The following is a 13,104-nucleotide window of genomic DNA, read 5'->3' on the forward strand; positions in this document are numbered from 1 at the left end:
AGACACACACCAGACCTAACTGTGTCTCCTATGAAATCCATTCAGACACAACTAAATTTATACATTTCAGAGTAAATGTAATCCCAGCAGGATTGTGGTTCTTGTTAACCTAATGATGAAACATTCAGATTTAAAGTATGAAAAATGCATATTCCCCAAACCAAATGTATGTGCAGCATATCTGCAGGGGACACGTCCCTTTTCAATATTCATAATATGTGCATTTGTCCCCATTTTATTTTGAAAAAATTAAAGCCATTTACACCATAAATTGAAGGCACAAATTACAGTATGTGCAATGTTGATTTAAAAAACATGTCCCTTACTGCAAAGCTTCAACAGCTAATGCCAATTTTTATGTTCATGTTAAGACAGCTCAAAACACTAAAAGGCAGTTCTGACTTTAAGTATATTTTTTTTCTGCTGTGCAACAATTTCACACTACTTCCTGCATCAGAACAAAATGTTACAGGTGAACATAAATTGCTACTGCATAAACAGTAAGAGAGGGGACATAATGTCTCCTGTAGAAATGTTCTTTCCAATGCAAATTAGATTCATATAAACATCATTTGGAGGAAGCGGTGGCCAACCGCATATAGATGTCGGCAAAAGCGGCCAACAGATAAATACAAATAAATATATTCTTACACCTGTAAAATTGCGTGCGTCCTATGAAATAGCGCTGAAAACAGCGGCCCTTGACTGCACCTAATTGCTGACCCCTGATGGACGCCATCACTTCCTCTGACCCTTTCATTATGAGAATCCCATTCAGTGGTGATTCCACACCTGCATGTCAACAAAGCTGCTTTGACGCGCCGGATTTGTCAAACTAATGGAAACAACGTCCGATGAAGGTCAGCAGTGTCACATGGTGATGAACACTAAGAGGAAGGAGGGCGGAGACTACGGGCGGCTGTCAGGTGACCACATTAGACAGAGACCGGGGTTTGGCGAATGGACTCGGCATTGGCAGGATAATGAGGGGAAGAGGGAAAACAGGAGGCAACAGCGTGAATGATGCATGGAGGGTGCTGAGAATATGAAAAACAGACTCACTGTAAGGACAGAGGGGGGTAGGAAGGGACCAGGGGTGAGGACTCATGGCGAATGATGAGCTTGGAATTTTCAGGATTCCCATCTGACTTTTTAAAAATTAAATTAAAATTATTCACATGACTTTGAATCATACTTGTAGGTGGTACTTCTTATTACTTCATAAGTCAGGAATAATATTAAACAGACAGAAACTACAAAACACTTTTGCCAGGTGGCATGTAAAATCTTTAATGCTCAGTGTTTCAGTGCTGCGCTACACCAGTCGGTTAGAACCTTATGATAAACTAGCTCGCAAAATGGCACTGGTGGGGTGATCGCCGGTGTATGTGTGTGTGTGTGTGTGTGTGTGTGTGTGTGCGTGTGTGTGTGTATGTGTGTGTGAGAGAGAGAGAGAGAGAGGGTGTGTGTGCATGCACTTTATCCACAACTCAAGCGCATATCCATCTTTGTCTGCTTAAATAAAGCGTATGGATTCGGAATCTCCAGGCAAAATAGCTGAGCTGTATTTGCCAAGAAAAGCCAAATGTCTGGAAATGTAGATGAATGGCTCATTTTAGGCCACGTTTATGGAGATGGACTGACAGAAGGGGAAAGTAGCCGTCGGTCAGGGCCCTGGCTAGGATTCATAATGACCCCAGGCCAGATTATCAGCCATCTGTACAGAGCTATAGATATCTGCAGACTGCTCCAGTGGCGGAGGGACGAAACATTGGGGATGGAAGGATGGAAGAGTGACCTTTGGGTGAATGAGTAAAGAGACAAGGCTCACAGGACAGACAGAGCGGGTGAGACGGACAGAGGCAAAGAGAGAGAGAGAGAGAGAGAGAGAGAGAGAGAGGTGACTGACAATGATAGATGGAGACCCTCACAATCTGGAGGAAACGGAAGGAGCATGACTTACACCCAGCAACGTCCTACAGTATATCACTTATGCCTGCTTGGCACAGCCCAAGGCTTGGAGGAAGAGGAAAGGTGAAGGAGTCTGTCAGTTCCATCTTCTCGCAGGTGCTTGGAGACAAGCCATTTGTCAAAGTTTGTCATTGGCTCTGAGGTTATCTTGCCTCTCTGATAGAAGATGATAGGAGGAACATCAGAGTTGTGTGTGCGTATGACAGGGAGGTGTGTGGCGGTGTGGGGGTGGGGGTGGGGGGTGGGGTTTCATTTGGTCTCTATATATAAAACATCCATCACCCATCAGACGTGTAGGTGTCACCTAACCAGGCAAATCTAATGATGTGATTCTGTGGAGGTGAGAAGGAGGAAATCGATCTGGAAAAGTTGTGAGTGAAGTTTAACGGTACTCTGCTTCGCAAGGGCTATCAGGCGGCATCAGTCATTCAGAAACAACGTGCTTATTTCAAATAAATAAAAACATTCTGCTGCACGGCCCCGCAAGATGATAACTTAATAAAAATGTTTGCTAGCCTTGTAGGCAAAAATGAACACCATAAACTGTCAGACATGATTTCTCTTTCATAAATGGTACTGATAGATTCTACATGATATCATATTTGATCTGACAAAATATATGATGTCATTTTAGGTCCAGTGTTGAGGATTCAGGGTGATCTAGGGGTGAGGACTGCAGAGTGCAACCAGCTGAAACCTCTCCAGGTTAGATTCAGTCTTCACTGCTCAGAGGTCTCCTCCTCTTCAAAACAAACTAACCAGGTGATTGAAACTAGTAAAAACAATGAATAAAGCAGTTTCACATAAAAAAAGATCTGAATTTCTCCTACCCTGTAGCCCAGCACCTACAAATGTGTGCTCACCTACTTTATTGGATAACTTAACGTGTGCTAACCTTGTTTCTGGTCTAGACTTTAACATGAACCGAACTGACCACAGAGGTCTTTTCCCCTCCAAAACAAACAGACTTGGTGCATAAAACTAGTAAAAACACTGAATAAAGCAGTCTCCCGTTGCAAATCAGTGTTTCTCTGATGCTGTTTGGCATGTCTGAGACCGTCGACTAACCTAGCTAACACCTGCTTATCTGTGCTCACCTTTTTTTTCTGATGAAATAAGATCCAGGGACCAGTTGCAAAAAACACCTTAGGTTTTCTCCTTAAGTATGTCACTTAAAGGGATAGTGCACCCAAAAATGGAAATTCACCCATTATCTACTCACCCATATTCCGAGGGAGGCTCAGGTGAAGTTTTAGAGTCCTCACAACACTTGTGGAGATCCAAGGGGAGAGGGGGGAGCAGCACAACTCCACCTAACGGAGGCTTACGGCACCCCAGATTCAAACGTCCAAAAACACATAATTGAAACCACAAAACATCTCTATACTGCTCGTCTGTAGTGATCCAAGTGTCCTGAAGGCCCGAGCACGTGAACACACATGAACACGGTGCCCATGTCTCACGGTCTCGCGCAAATAAGGAAGCGGGGCCCAGGGACGATGAACAGGGTCGAGGGGGCATACATGCTCTCCCACACCTGGAGCAGCATCCTGGAGAGGCGGCAGACGGACAGCAGGTGGCGTGACCGTCCTGTCAGTTTTTGGCAGGAAGGTCACGCCTCCCTAATATCGGCTGATTGACAGATCAGCTGATAAAGACACGTCACAACCACCACCAAGTGACACTTCTGAGGAAGGCGGAAGTTTCTGCCGAAACATGTCAAGGTATGTAACATCCTAACATGTCTGAGATAAAAGACTAACTAAAGTCTTTAAATGGTGTAGTATGGGAGTATAACGCTTTCATTGCAGTCTAGAGGACCATTTGTAAAGTGCTTGTTGGTTTGCTCCATTGGATCAAGACCAGGAGCTCCACAGTGGCCAGTGGCAAGTGTTAGTGTAAAAAAGTGACCTGTCGCTCTAAACCACTGATGTGGTTCTATGTAGATGTCAGTCCTTACAAAAGGACCGCTCTGACCGCACTGTCTGTAGAAGGATGATGTCCCCTGGAATGGTTGGCGACACCAGAGCTGTCCAAACACATTTCTCGGTCACGCTTCAACTTTTCTGACATAGCATGACAACGAGAGGCATCTGACGTCAACATTTACTGTAAATGTCGAACATGACCACATGTACGACAATGTGACTGGCACTACTGTTGCGAGCCCAACTCCCTGCTGGCAGTCAGACCCGCTGTTACTTTATTATTCCATCCAGTAACAGTGACCAGGATTTCGCTCATCAGCATGGGAGCAAGCGGTGTCCAACTGCTGCAATCCTCATGCGTCATGCATGTCCGTCTCAGCTCTCTCTGAGGCAGCCTTTGCCACAAGGAGCTTTAGTCTTCCCACTCTCTGCTCATTACATGATTATATTTACACAAATACAAAGAGGACTTTTGGCATCATTAATTCAGTTGGAAAACAAGCACAAAATTAACACTAAAATATTCTATTAAACCAGAACAGAGAAATGGACATATGGATAACAGACTCCTACAGACACTGGCAAAATGATTACAGAAATATAATGCAATGGTTCAGCTGTCTCTAACGTGGCACAGTGCCCGAGAACAGGTTGGCCTCTATTCTCCAAAATAAAATAATAAAAACTATGACCTTGAATTAGCTGGGGCTGGCTCTCTGGCGCAGCCGACATGAAGTCTAAAATTACTGCTGGGGGGTCAGTGAGGGCCCCTGTCGAGGGAGTGGAGAACCACAGGCCGTGTTTTGCCTTGCCAGTGAGGTGGAGGAGAAACAGTCAGTGACAGATGAGTGAAAGATAAAGAGTGGGACTCTGTAGCAGAGATTTTGTCCTCACCAGATCTCTCTGCCTTTTTTTTCCCTATTTTCTCCGTCCAAGCTGGCTGTGAAAAGGCAAGGAAAAGCCAAGGTCACGCCGAGTGAGCATTACAAACATTAAACCTCAAAAGCTCGAATGGTAAAATCCCAGCGCTCTTTAATTTCTTTTATGGAAATGGCAAGCAATCCTCCTGAACCATTACTATTAATTGGGTCAGGAGGATGTAAAGAATATCACGTATTTTGTGGTGATTATATCACAGGGTAGATTGAACTATAAAGTAGTGACATAAAAGTTAAAAATAGATTTAGACAAGTTCGTAGAATTAATTTCAACTTGAAAACTAATTTCCCCACAAAATGAGCAGTGATACAGAGTAGCATCCAGCGTAGTTTCTGCAGCAGATTTAAATCACTAAAGCTACAACACTGAATGAGATTGATTGTCAAACTATTAGCATAATCCCTCAGGCTATTTAAAAGAATAACTTCACTGACAATCAGTGTTTTTAATTCCTTTTCTACTCAACTCTTTCCACAGTACAGCGCTGAGATGCAGGTCATGGTCTGAAATATTCATAGACAGAAAAAAATGTTCCAACTTGTGTAACAAGTTGTACCCTTAAGAAGAGGAGTTAAGACTAATTGACGTGGCTTTGGCGAAAATTCAAAATAGCCTACAGAAATTAAATCCAATATCTTGACAGACGCCTTAAGCAAAATGTCTGCGTGGCCTCTGAAAGTCCACTGTAACTCCAGACGGCAAAGAGATAATTTAGATGTTTTCTTCATCTGCAAAATGTACTACTATGTTTTGTAAAGTATACTATATGTAGTTTGTCTGTGTCAGCAGGGTGGCATTATATAAAAATATAAATCTGAAGACTTTGGAATTTTTAAAATTAAATACAAAACAAAATTCTGCTGGGTATTTAACATCACTGCTGTAGAAATGCAGGCTGCCTATTAAAGGAACATCGAGTAGGATTTAGTGGCAACTAGCAGTGACGTTGCAGAACTGAAACTGACTGACTGAAACTGACACACGCTTGACACACACAAGCAGTGTGAATGGCCCTTTCTAAAGTCAGTGACTATGTTTACATGCTCAGTAATTTTCCTCTATTATTCTGAGTATGACAATATTCTGAATCTGACACAGGTCACGTAAACAGCATATTGTGTCTGGGTATAGCATTTTTCAATAAGACATGGGATAAGTCGGTTATATTCAGGTTTCAGTAGCATTCCTTAGACATGTGTGCGGCGCTTTCAGTGGGGTTTTTACTGCTCTTTTTGATACATGGCCACTTGTCTGTTTATGGTCAGCTTTGTGTGTTGTCATGGATACACTGTACACAAGCCAACCAGCCAATAGTTTGCAAGGCAGTGGGGTAGAGATAAAAGAAAAGTCCATAGGCCCGTTTCCACTGAAGAAGTTCCTGGTACTATTTGGGGGGCAGGAACTACTACAGGAATGTCCTCTCGCTCGGCCCTCTCAACCGCCGTGTCTCCACAGGAAGAAGGTACCTGTAAAGTTACCGGGCTCTGGATGTGACATAATTGTTGCGCAACCATTTTGACCGGGGCAACGTAGAGACGCCGTTAGCTGTTAGCCATTAGCGGTGTCTGTATTAATTAAATAACTCAATAAACGGTCCGTGAAAAAAATATTTGTTCCAGCGGATGTCTTAGTTACAACATGATCGAGCTAACTGGAGTAGTTTCATGTCGTATCTGACAATGGGAGGCTTTTAACAGATGACGTCCTGATGTTAGCTTTGCTGCTGCTGCTAGCTGTCCCTGTCAGCTGCAGCCACTACTGATGCTTTCTAGACATCGTGATTTCCCAAAACTGAATAAATACCACACATAGCAACACAAAACTGCTTTGCTAGCTCAATCATGTTGTAACTAAGACATCCGCTGGAAAAAATATTTTTTTCACGGACCGTATATTGAGTTAATGAGTTAATACAGACACCGCTAATGGCTAACAGCTAACTGTTAGCCCAGCTAATCTACGATAACCATAGTAATTACAAAACGTCACATCCCGCCTTGAGTATATCCAATCAGCACCAAGTAATCCCCAAGTCCCAGCCAGGAGTTTCTCGGGGCTGTTCTGAGTACCTACTCCAAGGCAGGGACTTGTTTAGCCCCCGTAAAAGTTCTGGAACTCTGTCCTTCGGGGGTGGTTCCTACGGTGGAGACATGCACCAACGGCCCCGGCCCTGTAAAATTACCCCAAAGTTCCTGCAGTGGAAACGGGCCTTGTATTTCTGGACAGAAGAAGTTACCCATCTTCTTCTACACTATGGAAGACGAAGGCCCCAATCAATAGAGGCAGCTTTTTGTAATTGTTTTTAATGAGAATTAAACTTTTTGCTCATGGTTTTAGCGCTGGAACGTGCCTCATGTTTCTGTGCCCTAGGGGCCTTGCGTTTTTGCCGGAGTGCTCTGAACGCCTCGTGTTGAAAAAACTTCAACTCAGAGCTGAAAAGTGTCGCATGTCATCCCCTTTTTTGGTCATCGATTCTTCTCATTGTCCAGTCAGATGATTTGAGAGGCGGACTGTCTATGGTGGTCACGACAACAAGTTTACAGTTGGTAAACAGAGGAGGAGAAACTGGTGGTAGAGCTATACGGCCCAACAATAGACAGCAGGCTGTCAATCTGCCCCTGAGTCTTCCTAAAATATGCCTGGAAGTGGCCATCATGGAGGCAAAGTTCCTGGACCAGCTGGTGGTACTCCCCATGATCCACCCTTTTTTTAGGGTCTCATGTGCCCACACAGATCTCCATTTCCCTGTGCCCAACAAACTATTTGCTGACAGCCTCTCACCCTCAACCAGAGCAACTACCCTCTGCTTCAACATTTTAGTAACTAGAGACAAATTACTGTGAAATAAAAAAGAAATAACTAGACGCAGCAAGTGTTTTTTTTTTTTTTGTTTTCACTGGTGGCATTCAATTTAAGAAAAAGGCAGCGTGGTGCACCTCGTGTTTTGAAAGCTGCAAAATGCTTTCCGTGTGATCAGGGCCAAAAAGGTTTGTGGGTATATAGAAATACTGCAACTCAGACATTTTCAAAAACACAATTAATGGTATGACTGAGAGAGGTTTTGTTTGCATGGTCGAACAAGTCCATCCCCTGTGGAAATTTTTGAAGATCCTATTTTGATACAAAGAAGAAAACAGCACACACGCAGCTCCAGCAGTTCTATTTTTTGACATGAAACTTTGTGGAATATTCATGTTCAATAGCCATGTTAACGACTTAGTAGGAGTATTTTTTGGAATAAGGGCAAAACACCGAATAATTTTGTGCGTGTAAAAGTAGTCAGTGTTTGGTTTGTCCATTCTGTACTACTGTAGAATGGCAGACTCTATGGCTCATTATAAGGTAAGGATAACACAACAATTCTTATTTTCAAGTGGTTACAAACTAAAACATAGTTATGAATATCACTATTTCTTCCAATAGATGCTCCTAAATTCTTCATACTGGATCTTTAATTGTCTTCATTTCTTGACCTCAGTTACTATGCAATAGGTCACTGCAAGACTGACCTTTGTATCTATCACTTGTCAACACACATGCTAAATACTTAAATATATATTCATCACTGAGCGTGAACGATCGATACGAACAAACATGACGGCATGAAAAGCAGCTGGGTTTTTTTCCAGCCAATAACACTTGACCTTGTGCTGCTTTCCACATTCTGGATTCCTCTCTTCTGAACATGCCTGTCTGAAATACACCAAGCTTGACATTGACTCTGTCACCCTTGACCTCTGTTTGCGTGTAGAGGCGCTGCGATATGGTTAAATTTCAGCACATAAATGAATAGAGGGTAGAAGGGCGTTTGGCTGTAAATGGTGTCCGTCTGGAAGATCACAGGGCAAATGAGTATGACTGGCCCTTTGCCAGCCATCTAATTAATTAACAGTGACGGGGGAAAAAACACCCGACACACACCCAAAGACAATGGCACACGCTCCAGCAGTTTCTTAGGGGTGGAAAAGCACAGATATTATAGAATTTTAATTTTAATTTAAGTCACAGAGTTCTCTTCGACGACATGTGGATACAAAGCACAACTGTTTACGTTTGCTGAAGCTGTCATCTAGATTTTAAATGTTTCTCATCCAGTTTCCCTCAAAGGAGCAATAATTCATATCTAAGAAGAGGTGATATTGGAGTGTCACAATGGCTTCAATAAAATCGCATCCCCCCGAAGCTATCGGCAGTCTATCTCCATTACAGTCAAGCACTCTCATGAACCCTGCCTCTGTTGATATCACCTTTCATGAAAGAGCCTTTCCTCATTGTCTCTTTTCATTTTTGTTTATTCATTGTTAATAGAAGCCCCAACACTCCAGTGGTCACAGATATTCTCAAAGGTAAATAAAAAGCACAAAAAGGGCCTCTGCATTTGAACAGCGTCCAAATAATATGCATAATATGCGTTATCTGTTACTGCTGATTATGTGAGCTGAAATTAACAATGCTTTAGAAATATTAGAATGATAAGAGAAGTCGGTGATTTATGTTGATTATGGGAGAGTCTCACTCATCAAATAAACACTGTTGGAAAGGAACAGTAGTAACAGGAGGATATTATGAGCGTATTGATATAATGTCAAGTGTAAGCCCCTTAAGCTATTGTATCTGCTTGAATGAAGCTGCATTTTTCACGCCTGAACAAATAAAGTATTGGCAGGTATCTTATTTTGAGTTGTGAAATTGAATTTGACTCAAAGAGGTTTGGTTTGTTCCATAACACCCCAACACACACACACACACACACAGATACATGAACACACTATTAGCATATAGCTATATACCATTTAATGTGATTCATTTTGTGTATTTTTTTTTATTTTCTGTTAAATCTGGATAACAGCAGTGTTTAACATATGGTGCTCCCTTTAAGTAAGGGTGTCTCACACTTTACAGTTGCCACAGCGAGGTTTAATTCTCACCTACACTTATTTAGTGTAATCATCCTTGCATCAAAGTGACACAAGAAGGTGTCGTAAGCATTGCTGTGCAGCTATTATTGGGATTTATTCACACTTCTCTCATCTACTCATACCAGGTCAAAGACATGCTGCACGCTGCACACTGAAAGTATGCTACTGACCTATGGCTTAGCTCCGCCCTCAAACTCGATGAGCCAATCACAGTGCGAATAGCATTTCCCATACACTCAGACACTCTCTGCCTGGATGTCCACTGAATTTTTCTGAGATTTGAAGTTTTAAAATGGTCAAATGGTGTGCATGGGGTACATGCAACTCAGACACAAGGTATCCTGACAGGCTGGGCGACGAGGTGTATTTTTTACCCTTTCCTAAACCACATCTCAACCGAGAACTTTGGATAAAGTTGTGCGGTAACGGTAGACCACAACATCAACTCGGGAACTGCCCATTGGTCCGATAGCCCGTTGGTTCGACATCCCATTGTTCCAACCATATTAAACCCATTGTTCTAAAGTCCGTTCCGAAATCATCATGATGCCCTGTGGTTAAGGTCTGGTTAGGTTTAGGCACAAAAACCACTTGGTTAGGGTCAGGAAAAGATCATGGTGTGGGTTAAAATGAAAAAGAAAGTGACAAACACATAAGCCGTGAGCTTGCTCCGCCTCAAGCCTTTCCCAGCTGACCCAGAGTCGGTCGCGGCGTAGAAATGTAAAGTTATCTTTAACATCTCTAGCTAACGTTAGCTAAAGTTAGCCTAACGTTAGCTCCTAGCTGCGTTGTTCATCATGTCACCTTGTTTGCTGGGAGTTCATTAGCCTATTTTGTTCTAGTTTTTGTACTTTGGTGATCGTACATCATTGTTAGCTGTTGTCCAGAGGGCTCTAGTTAAGCTAACGTTAATTTCTAAAGCTTAGCTTCATTAATTTATCTGTAATCGCAGAGATAACAAAGGTTTGCAAACGTTATGCTGAATGATTCAGTGTAAATACTGTAGCACCAAACTAACGGAGAGACACTCTTGGTAAAGATGGTAAAAAGACCATTATCGTTTTCTCATATTCTGAGCCAAAAACCTTAACTTCGGTGGCAGTTTGATGCACCAAAATTTTGGCAACAAGATGCGGTTTATCACGCTTACACTGGGACCTGTAAATTTTGGCTTGTAATTTAAGCTTTTCATCGACCTTCTTCTGAATATATCCCTCCAATGCGTAGTTTAGGCCCTTTTTGTTACTTCTCAATGACATCTGATCGTTATGTCTCCAAAAATCATATTGCCTCCTGCAAAATGCTGTGTACTGTGACACCTGCCATAGCGCCCAGTCACTGAATGTTGATAGTTTGTCCGAGTAAGTGGAGGGGGGCGTGGCTTAGCCATAGGTCAATTGTCTTGGCTGTCATGACTTATGATCAGCCCAGTTTCCAGAATAAAATTTCGGCATTGTATGTTTCTGCAAAACAGGGATATATTATTAATATGGTAGATTTCCCACATGTGACATAGTTCAAATTGCACATATATGAGTTGAGTTTCTCATATAAACAGCCGATAAGAGCAAACAGCAGCAGACACTGCTCAATATAAACAAAAGCTGGTATTTTTTCTGGCCATTTCCAGCCTTGTTTGTAGACACCACTTTGGTATTTTAAGCCAAAACACGATCTTTTCCTAACCCTAACCAAGTAGTTTTTGCATTATCTAGGATTTAGTATGGTTGACAATGCCACACAGGTGAATTTCATCTCCTTGAAATTTTTAGAAGACTTTTATACTTAGTTTCACACATGGTCAAAATCACGATGTGGTTCCAAAAATATAAACATTAATTTTATTCAACAAAATTTTCTTTTTTAACCTTTAAATTACATTATTTAAAATATGGTCGATACAGTTTGAAAGGGCACTGCAAACACTCGCTCACACATGCACGCACTTCTGGCCAAGGTGGCAGAGCCAAACCAATTAGGTTAGCCAAAAATAGAGGAAAAGAAAATAATAAGTCAAATTGGTTGTGTGGGAACGGAGGTGTCAAAACATGTAGGAGCAACCCTCAAATACACAAAGCAGCAGTTTCAACGTGAGTGGAGGCCACAGCTATGAAACAGGCCACCCACTGTGATGCACAGCCTGGCATATAAATGCCTGTCAGGTGCAAAGAAACACTGAAATTACCAACTATAAATTACACTTGAATTAAAAGTAAGCCAATTCAGATTTACATATACATACCAGAGAGGGGTGACACGGCTTCCCAGACAAAAGGTGGATGAGGGCCACCAGACCGTTGCTCGCTCACTATTAATAGAGCAGATCAGAGACAAAGAAAAGGCTTTACCGTAGCTGCAGGCCAAATAGAAGCCAACTAAACTTAGCTACAGAAACTACACCAGCGTACCTCTACAAAGAACGAAGGACAACATTACTCAGATCTGTTTGCCAAAAATGAGCCAGCCAAAACAAGGGGCATAAGAAGATATACTGGCAATGACAAACACTATGAACATGCAGCACAGTGAAGCTGCAAGAATGCATACCTTACAATCGCTGGGAAACCAGACTACAAAGAGACATGACGTCAGCCTCACCAAACTGTGGACCATGCCACAAACACAGAAGTAAGGTTGGAAATGCAAACCCGAGTCACTTGACCAAGGAACAAAGCCCCATGACAATTAATGGGCAGAAAAACCCTGCTTGCTACAACATGTAATGTACAAACGTAACACATCCATGGTTTGCAGAAATGTAGAAAGACAACATTTTTTTTGGTAGTTGGGTTGCCATAAAGCACGTATTTGGCCTGTCATAAAAGACATCCACCCCTATTGTTAATATCTTGAAATACAGTAAATCACGCGAGCAAACAAACAAACAAAGCACAATTCATGGTAAGACCCTGGTGCAATTTAACCAACAAAAACTGTTGTATGAGTATCTGTTGTATCATGATCCCCAAAGTGGATACGGTCACTTCCACTGCACTTTAGATGTGACAGGCTATTGCTGGAAGAGCTACAATACCTCAATTGCCTCTGCATGCTTTCCGTTTAGCCTTTCACCTGATAGCCTTTAACTTCTGTCTCACATTGGACTGTGGGTCTCCTTGAACAAGCGCAAAACGCTGACCCGATGTGCAATCCTCTCCCACTCTAATTCAACATCATTTGCCCTCTGTGGTTTATTTATGGGGCTGTATATTTCAATCTGTGGCTAACTGTGGGGGCTGGCACGATGTAGACATTAAGCTCTTTCATGTGTGTATGATTTCATGATGACTGCGGCTTACATTAGGAATTGTGCGCTGTTGTGTACACAGTGAGAAGATTAGAGGAAA

General features: G+C 42.3%; 1 protein-coding gene across 1 annotated transcript in view; it reads left to right on the forward strand.

Annotated features, from left to right (window-relative positions):
* The first annotated feature begins 3,470 nt into the window (after positions 1–3,470).
* The window catches only part of LOC125899535 (heat shock cognate 71 kDa protein-like), a 115,833-nt gene continuing 106,199 nt past the window's right edge, over positions 3,471–13,104 (forward strand). Inside the window, exon 1 of the mRNA XM_049593930.1 lies at positions 3,471–3,563. Within this exon, the coding sequence (XP_049449887.1) occupies positions 3,471–3,563 (93 nt within the window). The remainder of the gene's footprint in view (positions 3,564–13,104) is intronic.

This window comes from Epinephelus fuscoguttatus, linkage group LG2 (genome assembly GCF_011397635.1).
Source record: "Epinephelus fuscoguttatus linkage group LG2, E.fuscoguttatus.final_Chr_v1".
In the NCBI taxonomy this organism is placed as follows: Eukaryota; Metazoa; Chordata; class Actinopteri; order Perciformes; family Serranidae; genus Epinephelus; species Epinephelus fuscoguttatus.